This window comes from Heliangelus exortis, chromosome Z, assembly GCF_036169615.1.
Source record: "Heliangelus exortis chromosome Z, bHelExo1.hap1, whole genome shotgun sequence".
In the NCBI taxonomy this organism is placed as follows: Eukaryota; Metazoa; Chordata; class Aves; order Apodiformes; family Trochilidae; genus Heliangelus; species Heliangelus exortis.
Genome location: NC_092454.1, coordinates 63,897,485 through 63,921,098, shown reverse-complemented (window position 1 = coordinate 63,921,098; position 23,614 = coordinate 63,897,485). Strand labels below are relative to the sequence as shown.

At 41.8% G+C, this 23,614-nt stretch overlaps 1 protein-coding gene across 4 annotated transcripts in view; it reads right to left on the bottom strand.

Annotated features, from left to right (window-relative positions):
• Window positions 1-23,614, bottom strand: part of SVEP1 (sushi, von Willebrand factor type A, EGF and pentraxin domain containing 1) — a 123,736-nt gene that overhangs the window by 8,197 nt on the left and 91,925 nt on the right. Inside the window, exons 37-47 of one of the 4 annotated variants that reach the window (XM_071731876.1) lie at window positions 21,386-22,058; window positions 17,195-19,974; window positions 15,735-15,960; window positions 14,438-14,593; window positions 12,717-12,780; window positions 11,832-12,005; window positions 10,685-10,858; window positions 8,588-8,761; window positions 6,985-7,161; window positions 6,119-6,289; window positions 1,849-1,944 (exon numbers count right to left, since the gene is read on the bottom strand). In XM_071731876.1, coding sequence (XP_071587977.1) covers window positions 1,849-1,944; window positions 6,119-6,289; window positions 6,985-7,161; window positions 8,588-8,761; window positions 10,685-10,858; window positions 11,832-12,005; window positions 12,717-12,780; window positions 14,438-14,593; window positions 15,735-15,960; window positions 17,195-19,974; window positions 21,386-22,058 — 4,865 coding nt within the window. The remainder of the gene's footprint in view (window positions 1-1,848; window positions 1,945-6,118; window positions 6,290-6,984; window positions 7,162-8,587; window positions 8,762-10,684; window positions 10,859-11,831; window positions 12,006-12,716; window positions 12,781-14,437; window positions 14,594-15,734; window positions 15,961-17,194; window positions 19,975-21,385; window positions 22,059-23,614) is intronic. The other 3 variants (XM_071731874.1, XM_071731873.1, XM_071731875.1) reach the window with 3 other exon arrangements.

Sequence of the window (23,614 nt, the reverse complement as noted above, 5' to 3'; positions counted from 1 at the left end):
TGAACTTCCATGGAGCTCACAGGACTAACCCACATGACAAAGAATTACTTGTCTGTATCATTAAACTGATAATGCTCTGTAATTTTTTTTTGAATGGTCATGCCTCTCTCAGGAAGATAAATCCATTTTGTTATCTGTGAAATGTACTGTGAACTGCTAGGTGACTGAATTCTGTCAGAGCTCTGTGACCTCACCCATGGCCTGATCCTGACAGATGAGTGTCCAATGCTAGCAATCAAAATCTCTTTGATGTACAGAACCCTCAACTCCAAAGACTAAACCTATCTTTTCTGTTCACAAGTAATGCAGCAAAAATGAAGTGGCACTAACAAAGTGTGGGAAACCTTTTCCTCTCTCTGTACCACCTATGCCATAGCAAAGGGGGGGGGAAAAAGATAGCTAGTGCCTGTCTCTGCATAAAATGTGATTTGACCAGTCAGCTGCCTCTTCATTTTTCTCACACAGGGAAACAGAGTCTGAATTGGGATGACAGATCAAAATGACTGGGGGCATAAGATTTGTCCTCTGGTCCTGAAGAATTACATTAAGTATCACTTAATAAATTAAGTATGGTAACGAAATCTGTTGTGGCATACCAAACACAATACTGCCAGACACAGGGCTCAGTCCTCATCAGCTGAAATTGTGAAACATACAGAACCAAGTCTGCATTTCTGGCTATGGTGGTACTGACAGGCAAAGGGGCAGTAAAAGAGGGGCTGTGTGAATGCACCACCTAACTGGAGTTTTTCTAGATGAGGAAGGACAAAACTTGATGAACCTCATTCTGCATCTACAGCTAATTTGTGCCATGTGGAACTGACACTGTCACAGAGAAGACCTGAAAGCTGTGGAGGAAGATTCAGAAGACCATTTTAAGATGTGATACATCTACCAAGCAAAATGCTTGAGTCATATTCCTCTCCATGAACTGCAGGAGGAGGTGGCACATCTTTTTATAGGTCTCCATGTATACTCAGAGACAGACAGTGACGCCAGCTCAGCTGCAGGTGTTCTTGGACATGGTAAAAGCCCTACTGAGGGGCCTACTGAGTACTAGATATAGGAAGGGTACTTTCCTTCTCTATCCACATAGACCCATGCTTAACTATGTGTACAGTGACAAGGCTTCTCATGCTGCAGCTACACCAGTATAAAAGGGTTGGTGCTCCCTCACTCCTTGTGCTAAGATCACCACAAAGAAAATGGAAAACATGGCACAAACTGACACCCCCAGTGTCACCCAGGGAATCTCTGATGGATCCAAGGGTCAGATTTCTCTGTTTTCCATCAGAACAGATCCAGTTCTCTAACTATTCATAGATCCAGGACTGAAAAATCCTGCCCAGAAATTGTGAGGTACAGGTGCACAGGTCATGAAGGACATCATGGGAAAGGTGTCATTTGTATTATTTGAACACGAACTGATCATGTTCATAGTGACAGACTGGTAAAAAAAAGAAGCCAAAAACCAAATGCCATCACCAGCAGAACACTCACATCTCCCTGCTCTTTCCCCCAAACAACACATATTGATACTAGAAACAGACTTGGGAAAACTGCAGCCAGCCACTCTTCAACCATAGTGAAAAAGCATCCATAAACAAAAGCTCATCAATTGCAAAAGAGCTTGTTTTGATTCAGAGGTGGCAGGGGATGGTCATTTGTCTAGCAACAAGCAATGAGTCAGTCCTTTCTGCCCCCTGTAATTCATCAAGGAGAATAAAGTAATGATTTTTATGTTTTTAGCTCTTATGTCTTTGATTTTCCCACCTAGTTCACTGCAGTAAATTCACTTGTCTTGCAAGCAACATCCTTAAAATTACACTTGGGGAATGATGTACATACGCTCCTCGCAGAGACGACCCATCCATCCATCTGGACATGAGCAGGCATTTGGTCTCTCACAGACTCCACCATTCTGACACGGGAACCGACAGACAGCTGGAAACAATACAATTTCATGACAAACTCAATACAGTTAATACAGTTAATTCAAAACTTAGTAATTCAGCATCCTGCAAAGATCTTTGTAGTTGTAAAGTTGAGACCAGAGCAAGCAAATGTACAGAAGTTCAGGGATATTTGATTTCAAGGACTACAACATTTTCTGGCTCTGTGTGTCTGACTAGATACGGTGAGCAAGAGTGTGGAAACCACTGAGACATCAATTCATCCATGGCAAGAATGAAAACTTAGAATTTATTAGTGCTTAAATTATCAGTGCTTAAATTATATTGACAGTGTTTTCAAGGCTGATGCTATGATTTCTCTGCTTTTCCCCAATTATTTTTGTAAAACAAACAAAAAACCCCTAACCCACTCCATATAAAATCTATTTCCCCTTTTTTTTTTTTTTTTTTTTTTTTTTTTTTTTTAAATCTCTTCTAAATGAACTTTAAAATAAAATCAAGATTTCTTCTAACCTTGGTATGGAACACCAAGATAATGCTGTCTGGCATAATGCAGGGTTTGCTGAAAGGAAGATTAAGTGCTGTGGTAGAACAAGAAATTTTTGTTGCTCTATGATCCAGCACAATGAGTAACCAACAAAGGTGCAGCAGTAGCACAGTGAAGTATTTACCTGTGGAATCCAGAGTATGATTATGAACTTCACTTAGCATGCATTCATTCTGACATACTCCTTGGCTTGCACATCAGTTAAGCACTTGATCATAAAAGTGATGAATTTGAAGGGGGCTCTATTGTGTTAGCCCAGTATGCTGGCAGGGCTGGACAGGCTTTGGACTTCCATCATTGTTTCTATGACACTGCACCATATCTTGGCTAATACATTCAGGGAAGCCAGAACCACCTTATAAAATTGGGTGGCAAGCTAAACACAAAGCTTGTTAGGCTTAAAGGTCATTGGAAGAAGTACAATCTTTGTCATGCTGGTGTACGTACTATATACAGAAGATCAAAAATTGTGGCTTGAAGATGATACTACCGAACAAATAAATAATCAGACTAGCTTCTAATTAGTGGTAGTTATAAGCACAGAATAACCTCAGGAAATGGAGTTTGAACTGTCAATTGCATCATAGCTTTAATCAGTTCCTAGGTGAGCAAAATCAGAGTTTAGGCTTTGAAAGTTAGGCTGTATTTCAGATCTTGTTCGGTGTTGGTATTAAATACAAACAGTGGTTTAGAACACTGACACACCGTTCAGACCTGAGGTCCACGTTGGAAAGAATGCAAGTCTTTACCTGACAAGAGACAAACTTGAGTTACTCTTGCAGTTAAGACACGCCAAACTGCAAGCAACAGCTTGGAGTTTGTTGAAATGCAGCCAAAGCTTTTGCTATTTTAATTTTCAATATCAAAAGCCTTCCCATTAAATGTCAGCTGATGATGAGACTGGAAAGAGACCTTAGGCCCTGGCAGATTCACAGACCTTCAATATTTAAGACATATTTTGAATAATTTTTTTGTAAATATATCTACGGCTAAACAGAATGCTTGTCTCTGGGTGTTGACTAAAGCAGAACAATGTGCCAACTAGATTTCATTTGTGCAATGAAAAATGACAGTTGACTCAAAAACCATTTATAAGCTTTGTGTGATCCACACCACTAAAAACGACATCCCATGAATGTATAAAGGGATGAAAGGCAAAAGGTTTGTATATAAATGATTGCCCACGTCAAATTCAAAGTCCATGAAAAATAGGCTCTGAAATTTATTTTGTCTCTGTCAATAGATAAGATTCAGATATTTAACGAGTTACAGAAATTGCGTTGGATGGCAACTTCATCCTGCTCAAAGATCCAGGAAGAAATAGGCTTTTCCTGGAATTCTGCCCAGTCCCTGATTGTGAAACTGAATGACTAAGACGGTATCATCCTTAGGTGTGCACTTGTTATACACCAATTTAGGCAGGCAGAGACTCTGTGTCTGTAGCTGTGGGGATTATTCTTCACTAGATAGAAAAGACCAGAGAAAGGCTTCAGGCAGGAAATTAAGCTGGATCTCATTTTTCTTTTTTTGCTACTGTAAAAGCAAGCAGGGTAAATGCACTCCTGATGTATACTGGGGAGGGCAGTAGTTCTCATATCCATGGTATCAATGTTAATCTTTGAGATCTCCTTGTAAATCTATGCCTGAGAGTTATTCCCACAGGACACAAAAGCATTACACTGCTGCAAGACAAACATAGGTAAGAAGGGGAAAAAAAATTCTGGTATCTCTTCTCAGCTTTGCCAAAAAGCTTTCCTAGCACTGCAAGCAAACTATTTACTCCATACCTTAGCTGCTCTCTCGTAATGCTCTTGTTTGCTGATGGTGTATAAAATTTTTGATCAGCAGCTGCACACTGACCATTCCCAGTCAGCAAAGTGTGGGGTAGAGAGCTAACAAACAGGCAGCACAGATTTTACCAGATTTCAGAAACTAAAAATTGGAGTCAGACAAACCATGTGCATCTGTGCAGCCTGGTGAGTCCTGCAGGTGTTTATGATCAGCAGATGCAGGCTAATACTTCTCACCCCTGAAACTCAGATCAGAATCTGTCCTGCAACCTCTAACCAGCAGTCATTCAGGCAAGTGCAGCTGTGGTGAGAGCTCTCCCAAAGAAGCTAATGAAGTCTGCTTCTTAAATTATAATATTTACATTAACTAACCAGTTCAACCGGGCCAGGATGTTTCAAGCAGGCTTAGGACACATTAATAATCAACTCACAGAGCTAACAGCAAGAAGTACAGTATGAGTCATTACAAAGAGTGCTTTCATCTTGTTTATGATGTAGACCACAAAGGCTTGGGTCCTGTAGGCCTTTTGTTAGGCAAATCTCTCAAATGAATTATAAAGCAGTTTTGAAAGATTATTTTGACATGTGTCATAAAAACATAGGTTGTGCCTCTCGGGATCATCTTTAATCCTTTTTAGTTCCCATTATAGGGGAAAGGAGGAGGGGGGGAGATTGTTATATCTCTCCCTCAAGACACTAAAAGGCAGGTTATTCTGTTCTGTTTTCCTGCAATATGCCCTGATCATCTATTTGTTTTTTGAAATAATTGTTTCCTAATACTTATTTCTCTGAACTAGTGGCTTGTTAGCAACAGTGGTAAGAACATCTCAATAGTAAACTATAGCCCTTGGCATAAAGTAGGTTTCTGTGAAACTGAAAAATATTAAGTAAGAATAAAAGTAAAGCTGGTGATATTAAAAGAGTAGAAGAATTTGAAGTGTTACAATCTGAATTAGTAATATTAGTATAATTTTGCTAATGAATTCTAGCTTAGGTAGAATAGCTATTGTACAGAGATCCCCTGAATTCTGTAGCTACCACAGTTTAGAAAATAAATGAGATACTTGGCAAACTTTTCAGAAAAGGGTAGGTGCTTTAGGAGTATAAATTTCTTTTGAGACTTTTGACATCTGAAGTAATTCAGGTGCTTTTACAGCAAATCATCTCTACTTGGCTACTTCATAAGCAATTCTTTATGGCAATGTCAAGCCATGGTCACCTAACCAGGAAAAACCAGTTTTTCAGGAGCAACCTCACTGTTCCTGAAGTTCAGGAGTTACAAGCCCAATTCTTTGGCTCTGGGTCTCCTCCAAACGATGTACTAATCTGTGATTTTCAGGCAAGGCAATTACAATTATACTATACAGAATTTTAACAGTGTCTGCTTTCAAAGAGCAGTGCAACTCAGCTTGTCTAGGTCTTAATATCCATAGTATTTTGCTGTCAGAAATCATATAAAAAAAATTGATGAGGACACCCTGATTAGTCAGGCTTAACACAGTATAGAATCCTCCAGCTCCAAAGGGCTTCTGACCTAAACAGAAAATGGCCAAGGAGGAACAAAGTGTTGTAGCTTCTATTTTTGACATAGAGAGCAGAGACTTGCATTGGTAGAGACAGACCTGGCAACTTTGATGATGACTCTAATGTTCCCAGATCAGCATTTTGGCACCTTTCCTTTTTTGTGGGAATTCTCAAGCTTAGGGAATGAGACTGCTTATGTCTGGCCACTGATGTGTCCTAAGTTTTTCGCTTTGAATGACTGGACTGAAACAAGCAAAAATTTCACTTTCATTTTTATTGCACCTAGGATGACACGTCCATGGTCATGGCAAGTTAATATGCTTCTTTTCATAAAGAAGACTTACCTTTGCAAGTAGGTGGTGTTGTCCATGTTCCATTTTCTAAACAAATACTTCTCAGGGGACCCTCCAGCATGTATCCACTGTAGCATGAATAAGTGATCATGTCTCCATATTGATAGAAGCTACCACGAATCAGAGCATTCTCTGTGTGAGCTGGGGGCCCGCAAGATATCTCTAAACAAAAGAAATAACCCAGAGGCTGGTGAGCTGCAATGCCTACACAATGCAGTTTCTAACCCTGGACACAATACTTTGCACAAAAGACCTGGGAGGTGTTAGAGAGACATCTGTGATAGGAAATCAAGTCAGTAGGACTTCTTCATGGTGCCAACACTCACAGAGAGAACCTGTATGTACAGCCCATGAGCAGGGTGATGGCCAGGAACAGCAGTTTTAGGTAATATGACAATGGCTATATCCACTATGTAGACTAGAAACGTTGAGACATTGGTCATAATCTCACAGGTATAATTTTCAGGATATTTAGGATACCCAAAAACCAATGCCAGCTGCAGTGCTTGCAAAAGGTCAATTGAGAAGAAAATTACAATAGGGCCTACTAGACAGTAGAATGAACGCTCTTGTGACGTCAACCCACATATATTTTGGATCCTTTAAAAGAAATAACTCCATTATAAAGAAAAAAGAAATAGCTCTTACGCAGAATGTCTTAGGATGTCTTTATATGGTTGGATCTCTTGGAGTGACTAACCTCTCCAAGTGGCAATGGCAGACAAAAGCTCTCTTCCAAAATAACTGCATCTAGGTAGAGAGTTCTGACACATCTCTGCTGTCACACTCCCGTGTGATGCAGATGTGGTCACCAGCCCTCTGCAAAGTATCAAGCCCTTGTGCCCTCATGTACTCACTTTCACACTTAGCTGTTGCTGGAGTCCAGGTCTCATCAGCATTACAGGTGATCACAGACTCCCCCTTCAGCTGGTAGCCTTCCCTGCACCTGATGGATATGTTCTGACCAACATAAAAATCCACCTCAGACAAAAGGGCGTTCTCTGGGATTATGAAAGGCACAGGACAAGGGTTTGCTGTTCATAGAAAGAGTGTGAGGGAAAAGGAGAAGGGAAGAAAAAGGGATGGAAGGAAGAGAATACTTTAGAATAGTTTCTGCAAATCAAATAATAAAAAAAGCAATAGAAATGGATGCTGCTGGTCATGAAATAATAATAAAAGGTTTGATTCTCTGCTGCCACATGGCTTACTAGCATTTTCTATTGAATCAGAAGACACACTAACGATTTAAGTGGGGCATATCCAATTTGTTACTATGAAATAATTCTCCTCTCCTTCCTGTTTATCATAACCTTACTATAAAAAAGAACAAGACCTTTCCTACTTCTTGTTCTGAGGGGCTGGACCACTAAAGAGCAGCAAAGATCCAGGTGTTTGAGCAGAGACTGAAAAGAACATTCATTAGAGTTTAGAATTTCTCTGATAATCTTATTTACTGCTGGCTGTAAGCTTGCTGAGCTATTTTTGCATAGTCTTTTTATCTCATCATGAATGTGTAAAAGGTTGAACTCTACATACAGCAGAGACTGATGCCAGTTTATGGAAACGAAAATTCTATGAGCCCTTTGTAAAACAAAAATATCTCTATTAATCACCTCAAGACTGCAGTAAGTCTTAAAACTAGACACATACTGCAACAAGAAAGCCTACTGTGTGTGCCTACAGCACACTCATGTGTAAGGTGCTATTTCACAGAATCACAGAATGATTTACGCAGCATTAGGTCCAACCTCGTTCTCAGAGCAGGTCCAACTAGGTCAGAGGTTGGTTCTGGGATTTCAACAGATGAAACCTCAATATCTCCAAGGATGTAGATGCATGTCCTGTCTAGGCCTTGTTTCTGTGTTTCTCTGCTATGATGGTGAAAAGTTTCTTCAAATACTTAATTGGAATTGTCTTTATTGCAACTTCTGTCCATTGCCTCTCGTCTTACCACTGTGCACCTCTGAGAAGATTCAGGCTCCTTTTTCTTTATACCCTTCCGACAGTCAATTTTAGACAACAACATCTCCCTTTTGTCTTCCTCTCTAGAGTTCTATCTCATCTGCTCTTCATATATCAAGTGGTTGGCTACAATTTGTTCTCCATTTTATGCCAGCTCTCCAACTAAAGAGTGCTACACAGAACACACCTCACTCTTTTACAGTCAGAGAAATACACTTGGACAAGTTAATGATTTAGTATGTCTCAGTAACTGCTCCCTTTGTGCCCCTGTAAAACTGGGATGCACATCAACAAATTTCCCAATGTAAGCCAAACCTACTTTTTTAACTACAAGTGACAAATTCAACTCATGGCAACTCCAGAGGGAAATTACATATATTTCCACAAAGATCTGCAGAAGTTGCTTTCATTTACTGTAAAGAGAAGTTTAAGTGAAGAACAGCCTAGCCTTTAGTGCTTACAAGGAGATCACTTTTTCATTACAAAGCAAACACACACGTTTACAGAGAGGCAAGGGATTACTCCATCTTCCATCTCTTGTGCACTCTGCTTCAGGTTCCCCCTCCAAGCTGTATCCCCTCTCACAGAAATATGCTATTGTACTGCCAACTGTATTGTTTCCATAAATTGTCTTCCCATTCAGCAAGGAAACTGGAACTTTGCATCTGGTCTCTGCAAAGGAAGAGCTCTCATTAGTACAGTTTGATGTTAGACCTGGACTTCCAACAATTCCTAAATCACTTACACAATATGTTTAAAGTAGCAGCCACAGACTCATAAATCATGAAGACCGTTGATGGAGAGTTTAGTAGCTCTGGGAGTGAAATGTAGCAAAACTAGGGAAGGAGCTCCTTCTAGTGATGAAGAAAAGCCACAGCCACATGTTTTTCAGGTAAGCATGTGGCAGTTGTGGGGAGGAGAGAAAAAATGTAGGACTTCATACTAAGCTCAGTGGGACAGAACATGGAACTTACTCTTTTGTGCCACTGAGAGATACCCCAGAAACTTGCAGCACTTCACACCTTCCTCTTCATGAACAAGAAATGTCACATGAGATGCAGGATGGGTTTGGTGCAGGATGTTATTAATTGCTCCCCTCCAATTTATCTGCTGTGTTTCTGAAGCCAGCAGACAGACAGTCCAACCTGAGTTATCACTGCTATGGGCAAGAGACTCTGTTCTGTATCCTACTTCCAATTTGGTGTTCCAAGGTGGTCTGTGTAATGGGATGACTGAAGATTAAACTATCAGACAGACACAAGGATGTCAGTCATTGCAGGAAGACAGGAGTTCATTAAGTAGCTGTGCTCAGCCTTGTTCAAGATAACTCTTTTGTCGTCAGTTCAGCACTGCTAGAGTGACTTTTCCTAGGTGCATGGCTGGGTATTAGAGACTTTCTATCTATGTGGATGTGCACCATCGATTTTCCAGGTTGCTACCATAAGAGCCTGGAAAGCACCATGGCACTGTAATGCACAGTGATCTGTGTGTTGTGTAGTTGCCCAACACTGCATCTAATGGTCCCTAGACCTCATGCAGTTTTCATGGCTCTGGTGACAGGAACCTAATACCTGCCTTGAGTAGAAGCTCTTTTATCTGCCATACTTCAGTGAAGCTTTTACAACATGCTGGTCCCTTCTGAATATGTGTGTGCAGCTGGGTGTGGAGACATCAGTATGTTACCTCCACATAAGAATACCAGAAGCAACCATGAAAAACAAACAGGATGCTGTGTCTAAAGGTATATTGCAAGGCTTGCAAGGTATATTCAGCAAAGCCATGAACAGCCCGAAAGGAAGCATGATGAGCAAGAAATGAACTTGTATGTTTCTGAGCATGGACTTTGTATTTTCATGGCAAAGAGGCTTGGGACTGAGAACACTCAGAAGTTAATGATACAGTAATTTAGTAAACTTCTATACACTTTACATTTTGAAACATCCAACAGTGTTGGATTTTGAGATATCCAACATTATTGGCCATTTGGTCAACATGGGAACTTAAGTTCTTGTCCTCTTTTTGTGTGGACAGCTTTGTCAGTAAGAACAGATAGTTCTTGCTCAGCACTCATTCTGTTTTGTGGCATGAGCAACAGGATGTACTAAAGGAGAACCTGAAAGCAATGGTTTGCAAAATGATAGACATCATGTATTCATGCTGTTTGTTCATGTGGCAAATGTGGAGGTTGAAGGCTGAGCTGCTGAGACTGTCCTTGGAGAACAAAGTTCAGAAAGAGAATATCACCTTAATAATTGATTACAGAGGCTGCTGGGATAAAAGTCCATGACCTTTTGTCCTCACAGTCCATGACCTTTGGTTAGGTGTTTCACATTCTGAGATGGCAACTAACCTCAGCCCTCATTAAACTGCAGATTAAAGTCTTAGCAAAAATTATACCTAAGCTCTTTCTGGCTTGGTAACAGGCAGTGCTCCGTATGACACATTACATTTTTGACCCACCATTTTAAAAGCACATTGCAGAATCATTTCCTGAAAGCAGCTCAAACCCTGGATGACATGATACGCATGCATAAGTGAGGTGCTACTTCTTAATCCAGATTGGAATGTGCCAGTGCCACAAAACCAAACAGTTACCTTCACAAGATGGCAAGGGCTTACTCCAGCTCCCATTGGCAAGACATGTGATATTCTCAGGCCCAACAAGATGGTATCTGGAGTTGCACACAAAGGTTATATTACTTCTGTATGTGCTTCCTGTAGAAATAGCCTCTGCTTTTTCTACTGAGGGATGCAGCCCACAAGTAATTCCTAGGATGGGAGAAAACTTTTTGGTTTTATAGAGACAACAAAGGCAGTTCTGTCTGTTCCACACTGACAGAACTCTTCAGACACTGAATTAGTGGAAAGATGGTTAGAAAGAAGCTGGGCAGTATTATATGGAAGTGCATTATACAATGCCTTGTCTGCTTCCTCTCCTGGCATTCGGGCTCCCCGAGAGAGAATGTGCTCAAATGTATCTGATGGTGCTTTAAGCTAACAGGTGTGCTCAAACAGAGTGATCCAGAGTATTTCTTCTGAGCAGTCTGGAAGCTAAATTTGTAGTCTCTTTTTATCTGTGTACAGTGGAAGATGATCTCAAGATGTCCACAAGAAAAATGACAGTAGTTAAGAAGCTCCCTGTCCCAGACCTGCTGTGGAGACCAGGCCAATTGGTACTAAGGTGACCGAGAAGAATGCAAGAGGTAGGACTATAACATCACCATGAGAAGATGAGAAATGATTTATTGATATAGACTGTAAAGTCTTGGCCTTTCATTAATAAACTGTATGAAATAAGTGGTAAATACTTATTTCCACACTGCCACAATTAATTACATTCTGCTGCACAGAGAGACAATATTTGAGCAGAGTGTCCAGATGAACAGAGTGGTCAGGATACATTAGCCTCAGCATGGCAAGGATGAATGATCCCAGCACACAATGTCCAAGGCCCTGAACACCACAATGTGAAGCAAATCAAATATAGGAGGCTACACTTCTCCCCTTCTGATCTGAGCACAATGCTCTCCTTGTGCCATTTTAATGTGCCAAAAGAAGCTCCCTTCAGATTCGGGAAGAACTGCAAATGAGAACTTCTCTGCTGGCTTTTCTTCTGGCTCCTGCTGCTAACATTCCTCCAGCTGGAGGGGGAGACTGGGAGGAAGCCAGCAAAAGCACTCTCTCATTTTGTCCTCTGGCCCTCCTGGAAAACTGCCACTGTGTTGCTCTGCTTGCTACTTACGTGTGCATGAAGGAGCAGAGGGGTTCCACTTTTTGTCAACATGGCAAATCCTTCGGCTTGGTCCCTGTAGCTCAAAGCCTGGGTCACAGCTGTAAAAAACCTCGCTGCCAAACAGGAACTCCTCTCCCTGAACAGATCCATTTTCTATCGTGTCTGGGGGCCCACATGACACTTCTGTAACACAAGGAACATGTTCCAATCAGGCAATGAATTTGGCCTGTCTGGGTGACAGGTCCTCCACAGACTTTCCTCTGAGAAAGAGGGAATGAACACAGCATTTATGTGGGCATTCCCAGGTATTTTCCACTGAGGAGAATAGTATCACTCTTGGTGTTTCCAGTTCCTGCTAAAAGACAAAATCTATTGTGGCTGTGTTGGCAGGAAGCCTTGGGAAATTCCAATATTACCACTAACAGCCAAGAGCTGGACTCCATATTTATGTAGACAACTCCTATTTTGGCACTGCAATCAGTGGCATCACAGATCTCACAGAAGCGAAGTACCTTTGAGACTGAGTATCTGTAGAGTCACCATGATACTAAGTACCTGCAACCCCTGGCAGCTAGCATGGTCAGAGGTCCTCAGCAACACCATAAATCAAGACCTCAAGAGTCAGAAGTATTTAAACTTGGAAGATGTCTGCACAGCTTTCTTAGAGATACAAGAGCAAGGCAGAAAGGCGTTGTGATTTCCTTCATGCTATTACCTGCACACAGTAGAAATTCTGCAACTCTTCCAAGCTGTTATCAGTTGTACTTACCAAAAATTTTTAGGCAAATGCCAACATTTTTTAGTATGAGTTATAAAGCAAAATGAGCATTAATGTTTTCTTTGTGTAAAATCATCCTTGACCAACATCAAGCCATTAACTCCCATGGAACATACTTCTGCATACTGGCACTGTGCCATTCCAAAGCTTGTCCTCTTGGCAAGTCCGTTCTGCATCACCCTGTGGAACAGAAGAAAATGGTCAAAGAACAGCTTTACTTACTAGACTTTTTTCTCTCATCAGCTGTAGTATCCAGCAAATCCAGGACTTTTTTCCTCCATGAATAACCCATTTAAAGTGTTACAAGCTAGAGCTCAAATCTACTAGCAGGATTTAGGGCAGAATTCCTTCCTGCAAAGTGATTGTTTAGAGACAAAAGGTTTGTGAGGCCATTAAGTCAGTTCTCTTGCCCTTCTCCCTGGAGTATCATCCTTCTAGTCAGTTTTTCCATTCTTGTTCCCAGGAATGTGTTACGATGACAAATTTCCTTTCAGAACTCACTCACAGAAAATCTAACTAGCATTTTTTTCAACAACAGTAAAACCTTGTGTTTTATAAATGTAATATTCTGATTTTTACCACATCCCACATACTTGTAATTATTTATAAATAATGTTAATTCTTTCTTATGTACCGGCTTCATAGCTAGTCTAATCCCAGGTCAGGATTTTTTCCTTATTTTATTCCAAGACAGGAAGAACAACATCTAAGACCTTCCTCTGAAGTAATGTACTTTCATTACAAAGCAAACCCATGGACAAGGGCAGCTATTTGACATGAGTGTTGTATGTCATCACACTCAATGCACTTTCCTTCCCTAAGGGAAAAAAGGACTTCTCTTCAATAGCAGGGAGACAGATTGACGTTAGGTGGCGATGCTGGAATACAAAGTTTAGGAGGACTTTTTACTGTTTGAAGGCACAGGGTTATTACTTTAAAAAATTACTTGAAACAGAAATTCTACATATCTGTCTAAATATCAATCTACCCTTCCATCCCCAGTGATATCACATACCTGGCAACATAATGCAAACCAAATTTGTTGTTACCTAAGCTATGGATGGTGGAGGCCATGCTGTGCCTCAGCAACATCCTTTATGAATCCGCTGCAGCTTTTAAAAATACACCTGAGGCTCCTCTGAACTGGCAAGTCTGAATCCTGGTAATGTGATAGGAGTGCTGCACCAGAGCTCAGGTGGGGATAAGAGACCAATGCTCATAAGAAAAACAATGGACAGGAAAGAACTTTCCTTCTCCATCAGGGAATAAAGCTGCCATTGAACTTACTGGAATCTTCTTGCTTTATTATAACAGGTGATATCACTTTCATACCATGTAGCAATGTGACAGAACTGATGGCAGTAGAGTTTATCAGGAGCTGTGAGTATGAAAAGCACAAAGCAGCATATGTCATGCTTGGGATACTAGGGAATCAAGGGAAGAATGCAATCTAACTCTGGCCAGGGGGCCAGTTCAAGAAAGCAATACATGAGAAAATAACTCTTCCATGATTTATGGTCACAAGCATATATAATGCTGTATTTGCAGAGGGCTGAAAAAGCCTGCTGTCAAAAAGCAGCCACTGAAAGATATCTGCTAAGCGGGTCTCTGAACAGGATGCATTTATTTTCTTCAATTATACCCTTAAGTCATTCATGGACTATGCCAGATACACCAGGAGCATTCTACAGACAATAATAACAGCAGATACTTAACTTCCATGGCAGTTAAGGGAATATATCAATATGGATCAACATAATGCATTCCCATGGTCTTCACAAAAGAACTGGACAAGACAGCTAAAGGTATAGAGTGGTGGAGATATCAGATTGCTTACTTGTAATTCATAGCCAGAATCACATTTATAAAGAATCACGTCTTTGTAGTTGTATTTACTGCCAACCACAAATCCATGCTCTGGAGATTCTGGAGCCCCACAGGACACAGGAATGCAGATGTCATCAGAAAATGGTGGCACCCAAATGCCACTTTCCTGAAAAATAAAAGCGATTAAAAGTGTGAACCACCCCATTGTATGCTTAATACATATAAAAATAATAAAATTATGAAAATAACAATAGAAGCATCCAAGGCTTCTACTCTGTCCACCAATGTCCACCATCCAGTGGCAGATAGATGTGGTTAACATATATTATCTGTGCAATCTTTAATGAAACTTGGTAATTGAAGTAACATTTTTCAATGTTTACATAGGCTGGAGGTCAGCCTTGGCAGGAGTGTTCATCTTAAACTTAAAAGACAGAATCGACAAAACGTAAATGGGGAGACAGAAGCTTGGAAAAGCAAGTTGACTTGTACAAGGTCACCCAATATCTCAGGGCACACATCAGCAGAAGGATGAAAACTACAGCTTCCTGATTCCATGTTCAGTACTTCTCTTCTGGTTGAATGTCTAAAAACCATGACTAAATGCTTCAGCTGCCTTCTCAGACTCTCTAAGGGAAGTCTGATACCTGAAGAGAGACTCATCAAACACCTATTCCTACTTCCACAGATTTCTGAAATAGCAAATTAAGGAAAAAACCTTTCATTATGAAGTGCTGACTCTGCAAAAAGGCATATGATCAGCTCTTCTCATCTCAGCAGACTTACTGACTTTAAAGAGTCTAGTTCCAAGCTTAAGTCAAGTTTGTCCACAGCTAATGCAAAAAGAAGTTGCTAGCAGAACTGATGAGACAGTTTCTTCTTTAAAACACAGAGGATTCAAGTTTCTGCAGCTGCACAGTGGATTAAAATGTGTGCTGCCAAATTTTTTAGGAGAAAAAAAGCTCTGCACACAGTCCTCAAAATACATTAGAAACCCTGGACAATTTTTTGTTTTTAAATTCAGACATGATTTATTCCCTGAAATTTGATAGAAGGAATGCTTTTCTAAAGGGAAGCATTATTCTTCAATAGAAGATGAAGTAAGTAATTTCTAGTTCTGAAAGAAACTAGGAACACATGGAAAAATAATTGCTCTTTCAGGGCAACACTGAAGCATATTGTATTTTGCAAGATATACTTTAAATTTTGTTGTTGTGCACATTTAAGGGCCAAAAGCTAATGAGGGCATGAAAAGGACTCTTGGATTCAACAAAGCCAGCACAATAAAACAATGAAAATAACTATACCTTGCATGTAGATGTGCTTGCTCCCACCAGAGTATAGCCTTCTACACATGACAGGGTGATGTTTGTGTTCACAGTGAAGTTGTCCCCATGCACCATTAAATAGGTGATATTTTGTGGGAGGGGGCACATTCTGGGGCAACAGGAAACACTTTGAGGAGACCACTGTCCATCTTCCTGGCAAATGCACACATCCACCTCTGTCACCATTGTGTATCCTTCCAGGCATCTGCAACACAGAGTTAAGATCTGGCCACAGAGACACAGCTAGGGATAAGCTAACCAGAAATTACAGTCATAGTCAGTTTTCAGTAGTAGTTGTTCATAAGCACACCTTAGGATTTCTCTTGTTATTTCAAGGTAATCTTGTGGGGGGCATGCCTGGACAGTCTATTCTGTTGCAAGAACTGGAAGCTTCAGACTTCCTCTACAGCTTCATGCTGACACAGCACCACAATGGAAAGGAGTTCTTGACTGTAGTGTCTGGAGGGTTCTGAACACTTACCAGTATTTTCTGCACTGCCCCTCCCTTTGCAAGGAGGGTTAGGTCAGGTTAGGTTAGGTAAACAGTGTGTAAGCACCAAGCAGTTCTTAAGATGATCTCAATTTCTTCCAAGAACAAATTGAGCCTTAGACTGACCACAGCCAGTGGACCACTGGCACATTTGCTTAGATATTTAAGGCTGACTCATTCTATTCCACATGATGCTACACCAAGAGAAAGTCAACTGGCTTCAGTAAGTGGATTCACTTGAAGAAAGGCAGACACAAGCAATCCCTTCACCTTGTTAAAGGTAAATGGAAATGACCAATGAAATTAAATTAATCCATGTGCCATCTCCTAGTTGTGTCCCATACTATTATTTGCTTTTACTGGCAAATAAACCATATCTTTTTCTGCCAAGGAGTTCTTCACCTAGGAGGAAGAGATCTACAGTGTGCATGTACACTTCCAGCAATTAACAAAAAACCCTTTCTATCACACCTGACAGAGTAACTTTGCATCAGCAACACTTTCTGACAGTGCAGTGTTGCAGTAGAGAAAGTGGGAAAAGATCAGCCCTTCTGTATTATAACAGACATCTGATGCCACTGGAAGATAAATGGGGTGTCAAAAGGGGAGAAAAATTGCACAGCCTGCTGGCTGTTGCTGTCACCTGCTAGACAAAACCTTAATGCCAAGACCAGTGTTTCAGAGGAGAACAAGAGAAATGTGAAGGCCAATGGGAAAGTAAAGGCAGTGAAGGAGTGCAGCCCAAGAGGCTGAAATAGCTTGCTGTAGTTTTGACACTGCAAAAATATTTCCGTGTATGGAAACGTGGGCTTTGTCAATCTGGGCATGTGAAAAGGCATAGATTTTCTTCCAGGCCTTTTAAAAACTTGCACTAATTCAGGGTGCATAAATATTCCATCTTCATCCTTTCAGAGATTTTGTGGGAACAGAACAGCAGCAACATTCTTACCTGTACTGGACCTTGCTCCCATAGGTGTAAGTGTTCCCAAGAACCTCTGCATGTGGGACAGAAGGCGGTGGGCCACAGCTTAACAGCTCACAGCTGGGGTATGGCTTCTTCCAGATACCAGTCTCTACACAAGTCAGTTCTGGACTTCCCTTCATGACAAAACCTGTCAAGCAGGTATAGATAATGGTGTTCTCATCTGAAGAACTGCTCCCATTGATAAAGGCATTGGAAATGACAGGTGGAGAGCCACAGGAAATCTGCCCACAGCGAGGGAACCCAGAACTCCACTTGCCAGCTGCCAGACAGGTGACTTCAGAAGGCCCTAGCAGTTTGAAGCCCTCCAGGCACTGAAACTGGGCACTTTTCCCACAGCTGAAATCTGTACCAAAGACGACCCCCTTCTGAATCTGCGGTGTAGGACACACACAGGGTAGGCAAGAAGGAAGGCTTCCACTCCAGGATCCATTGGACAAACATTGCCGTAAAGGACTGCCGTGCAGCTCATATCCAGGGAAGCACACATAATGGGCAAATTCACCATAGGCAAAGCTTGAGCCATTGAGAAAGCCATGGGAAATATCTTCAGGAGGTCCACAAATAACTGGCTCACACTGGGGAGCTTCTGCATCCCAGGTACCATCACTTTGACAGGTAAGCATAGAGGAACCTTGCAGGCTATATCCTTCATTGCAGTGATAGTGCACTGCTTTCTTAAATCCAAAATCTGAGCCACTAATTCTCCCATTGGGAATAGGCAGTGGCACAGGGCAGGTCACAGCTTTGCAAACCGGGGTGATTCCACTCCAGCTTCCGTTTGCAAGGCAGATTCTACTCCTGTCCCCATCTAAGAGGAAACCTTCATTGCAGCTATATTCTGTATGTCTCTGGAATGTGTACTCCTCTCCAGTCACCTGACCATTCTCCAAAACTGGTGGTGGGCTGCAAGAAACAGGAATGCAAATTGGTTCATTGCCGTCCCATTTATGGTTTTCTTGGCATCTCCTCTCTGTGGGGCCATTTAACTGGTACCCAGGGTCACACTCATAGTAGACAACACTCCCATATGTGTAGTTTTCTCCTCTTATGTTTCCATTCATAAGCTGGGCAGGCGGGTTACACATTACTGCTTTGCAGTAAGGGGCAGTGTTACTCCACTGCCGACTTGGCAAACACAGTCGTGTGTCGGAGCCAACAAGTGTGAATCCTGGCTTACAGGTGTACTGCACCATGCTGCCAAGTGTGTTCTCAGTGAAATGTAAAAAACCATTCTCGGGAGGTGATAGCAAGGTGCACTCTACTGAAACACAGGAAGGAGCAGTGCCATTCCAAGCGCCATCTTCTAGGCAAGCTAGAATAGGGTTTCCCATAAGCTCGTAGCCTGAGTAACACGTGTATAAAATGATAGTTCCAAATAAGAAGCTTGTGAGCTGCATTGCACTGTCCTCCTTCAGTGGACTTTTTAAGTCTTTCAGATTGTCAGCCAGTAAGATATGTGAAAGGGAGGGGCTGTCTGTAACACTCTCCTGCTCAGAACGTCTTTCCCCGTGTCTCACCTGCATGTACTCCCCAAAGTCAATGTGAGGAGGCAGGCCACAGTCTGTTGGGAGGCAAGCTGGTGTGGAGCTAGACCAGCCTGATTCTTCACAGGTCTGCATGGCAAGACCAGACAGCTGGAAGCCTGGCACACAGCTGTAAATTACCATGGCCCCATAGCTATAATCTGCACCCTCCACAAAGCCGTTCTCAATGGGTTGGGGTGGCTGGCAATTTATGGCTTTGCAGGAGGGAACCACTGTACTCCACTCCCCAGTCTCCAAGCATCTCAGCGTTTCCTCACCTTGGAGCTGGAAACCTCTGTCACAGGAATATGTAACAGTCTGCCCATAATGGAAATTTGTAAACGAGTATTTGCCATTGAGGATTTTCTTTGGCCTTGAGCATTGAATAGGTTTGCAAGCTGGCCTTCCTCCAAGCCACTGGCCATCTTCTCCACAAAGGATAGTTGTGTTCCCCACCAGCTCAAAGCCTGGTTTACATGTATAGAGGGCTGTACTAAGGAAGGTGAGGCCTTGCACATCAACAATGCCATTCTGAATTTCTTCTGGCTGGGGGCACTCCACAGGAATACATTCTGGCAAAGGCAAACTCCATGAACCATCAGCCTGGCATCTGATGGTAGACTCACCCTTCAGTAAAAACCCATCAACACAGACATACTTCACAGTACTGCCAAAATGAAGGGATGAAGTCAAGGGGTCACCAAAGGGGATGTATGGAGGTGCAGGACACTGTACAACTTTGCAGAAGGGAAAGGAATCATTCCACTGTTGAGAAGGCAAGCATTTCAGTACAGAAGAGCCAAACAAAACATAGCCCTCCTTGCAGGAGAGATGTACAACACCAACTTGGTAAGTCACTTCCCTCAAGACCAAGTGGTTTTCTGCCAAGGGAGGTTCTGGGCATTTTGTTGGCACACACTTTGGGCTTTGCTTTTTGCTCCATTTCCCAGACTTCTGACATGTCCAAGAAACATCTCCAATCAGCTCATAGCCTTCGTCACAGAAAAATTCGACTTTGGAGCCCATATCAAAAGCTTCTCCCTTGGAGTATCCATGCTGGATGGGTGGTGGTTTTCCACAGCTGAGGGGAACACAGTAAGGAGGTGATTCGCTGTACCACTGCCGATTAGCTTGGCAGACAAACACTGAGCTCCCAACCAGCTGGTAGCCAGACTCACACTGATAATTTGCCCGATTCTCAAAGTAGCGTCCAGTTGTTTCCTGCAAAATAGATAAAATGGGGACATGGCTGAAAATAAGTTGCATGACTGTGGCAATAGGATGCTAATTTCACTTCTTGTGCTCTCTTGGTTTAGCCTCTAGCTGAATCACAGATAGTAGTAAAGACTGTCTGCAAAGGAATGAATGCAATTAACTGACAATAACTGGCAAATTAACTGACAAACGTCTTGCCTCAAATGATGTCAGGAAATCTGAGAACACCATCAAAAGACAACAGAAAATTCAAGGCTTAAAAGGTAAAAGCTAGAAATATATTTTCCCCTCTTTTCATCTTCCTGACCCTTGTGGTCAAAAGATGTGTAGACTGGAAGATAGAAAAGAAATGGGTCAGGAGAAGCTGCCATGAAATGTCTATTGTTGTGCTTCTTTAGCTTACAGGATGGATTTAAGGCTGGAGTCTTCAGGTGTAGTATTAGTAGGAGTTGCTTAAAAGTGCAGCTGCAGGGTCTTGAGCAGGCAGCTGGGGAGTCCTTCATAGTAGCAGCCTGAGCTCTGACTGAGGTATTAAAAATGTCTCTACCTGGAAGGAATATGTGAAGGACTGATCCTATCTAAGGAAGACAACATGGAGTAATATGCATCCATCAGAGGATGTATCTGTGTGGGAGTCTGAATAGAAAATGTTGCTTTTACTGCTGAAAGCCCATGTTGGAACTCTGATGCAAACCACACTCCCCAGATTTCTAGCAAATGCAGATATCCTTGTGGTTAGGTTTAAGAAAGGAGGGTAGGGACTTTCAGAAGAAAAATGCTTTAAGATTTCAAAGTTAAATATTTACAATAGTGTTTTTGATCTTCCTCTCCACAATATTACCCTTGTCCTTCAAAGCACAATACAGGTTAAGCAATTATTACAGGTTTAGACCCCACAAGGATATTTTTAACTTCAGGTATTGTTGCAATGTGATTTGATAAGGAAATGAAATTCTGACTCCAGTAAAAAACTATGTTAGCATTGAAAGGAGAGAAATTATCCCAAGGCAATCTATCTATTGGAAATAAAACTTTTTTTTTCATAGCAAAGAAAAAAGCAAGGTTTGTGAACTGGCAACAGTACTACACATGTCTGCAGATGGCACAGGAAAGCCACCCATTGAACAACCAAATGAGGAATAAGACATTAAAGAAATCAATTGATTGTCATGTGGCATATTGAGTATCCTAAATGAAAACCTGCTTTAGGAGGGGAGATCTCACTGAAGTGTCTATGTTTTTTTCAGACATGATTCTGCTACAAATTCACCCATTTCCCCCTTTGCTTATTCCATTCAGTGATGTGCTTCCTTAGTTTCAACAGGAGAGCAAACCAGCAGAAAACCCCAAGAGAGCAATTGTGAAGACACGCTCAGTTTGCAGTGGTACCAGACAGATGAGAAAACTCATTTTGTACCTTAATAAAGCCATTCTCAAGCTGCGGTGGTTCCCCACAGTACACTGGGTGGCATGTGGGCAAGCTGCCACTCCAGTTGCCAGTGGCCTCACAGGTCCTCTTCTTCTCTCCCTTGATGTAGAACCCCTTGTTGCAGCTGTAAGCCACCACTGCTCCGAAGCTGTAGTTGGCCCCACTGGCATAGCCATTGCTGATGTGGGGAGGCTCTCCACAGCGAACGGGGATGCACTGGATGCTCAAAGGAGAAGGATTCCACTGGCCCCCTCGAAGGCACTCAATCTTGGCTGAAGTGTTCAGAACAAAGCCTTCCATGCACTTGAAGCTCACGACGGAGCCAGCTGCAAACCTGGCTTTACTCACGGACTCCAGGATGCTGTAGGAGACGGTGGATGGCTTTTCACAGAAATCAGCTATGCAGTGGGGCGTTTCCCTGCCCTCTGGAGGCACCCACTTCCCTTCTGCATTGCAAAGCAGCTGAGAGTTATCAGCCAGGCTGTAGCCATCGGAGCAGAAGTAATAAGCTATGTCGCCAAAGAGGCGGTGGCCACTCTCTGGGGATGCATTTTCCACATGGGGTGGTTCATCACAGGATACTGCCAGGCACTGCTGGTGGCTCACACTCCACTCGCCGCTGGCTAAGCACTCAATGGCTGCAGAGCCAACTAATGTATAGCTGTGGATAAGGAAAACACATAGGAAGTAAAAAAACCTAAATATTGTCAAACACTACGTACAGTTTCCTGAAGTACAGTTTCCTGAAGTACAGTTCCTGAACGTACAGTTTTCCTGAAGGCCCTGCAGTACAAGCTTGCTTGCTAGCACCCTGGAAGAACAGGATCCTTCACAAAAGCTGTGATTTACTTCTTTCAAAGGAAAACATTAAAGCCTAAATGCCTGTGAGTGAGGTATCACAGCAAGGGATATCCTAGCACACCTTGTGTATATCGCTTCTCTGTCATCTGCCCATCTAATTACCATTTCTGAACTTCAGTTTTGGTTGAAACTGCAACAAACTTAACATTATGCAGTGACAGCCCATATGATCCTTACAGGAACTACTCAATTATGAAATTGTTCCCCTTTAGAGAAGAAAGAGAAGAAAAGCTGTTAAATGCCTTCTGGTACCCACCCTATCCATATATTTTAATACTTGCAAGCAATGAGAAATTTCTTAGCAAGCTAGCCAGGGGTGCTCTTTCTGGGAATGTACATGGCAACTGCCTAACAACTTCTTAAAAAAAAAAACCCAAAAAACTAAAAATTCTTATAAAGCCAATAAAAAAATGAATTCTGAGTAGAAAAAAAACCCAAAAAATTTTACAATGAAATTCTACCACATGATTACTGTTAATGTAGTTGTATTTCTCTAATTAATCTCTGGGATTAAGTGACATCCACACTGCTCACTATTCCACTTAAAAATCTGCCACTTAAACATGCAACTGTACAGTCACAGTACCTGTAACTCTCTTCTTCCTCAGTTCTGAAATCTCTATGGTGTTCTCTCACAGAAAGCAAAGAAACTACTGAAAAGTTCCCAGTGACTCTTTCCAGCCCCAGGCTGGAACAGAGTTGTTCAGATTTTGATGGCAATATCTGTAAAAGTGCTTTGTCTTCTTTTCAAAGCCTCATAACTGCATTCCAGAAAGAGAGCCTCTTACGTGCCAATGTTTAATATGATCCAGTCTATTCACAGTCACGGACAGCTGTGACTCTCTTTAAATCCTGCTACCTTATCCCATTTACAGTTCTTGCACAGGAGAGACAAGTAGCTTTTAGAATCATAATACAATCAAGAAAACAAAATAGGGATGCTTTGATTCAATTATGTGCTAAGTAATACTGTAAAGCCAGTTTATAAGAAAACAGGACTGATCGCAGTCTATAAAGATAATCCTGTGCAAAGGTTTGTGTGGGATCAGAGTCCAGCATTACTTTCATGTTGACAGCATTACTTTCGTGTTGACATCATCAAAATAGAGCCCCATCTTTGATGTAATATCTGAAACAGTCACTATACTGAGTAGACAGAAATAAAAGTAATGCACATTAAATGACAAGCCAGAGTTTTATGGAAGCAGTATTTAGAACAGCAGGACAGCTCTCAAAACACAGCAGACAGTTTTCACATAGCCCAAAGAGAAATAGGGAATTTTAATGATCAGGGCCTTGAGTTTACCACAAGAAGTACTAGTTCTATAGTAACCCCAAGGGAGATGGCTTCAAATT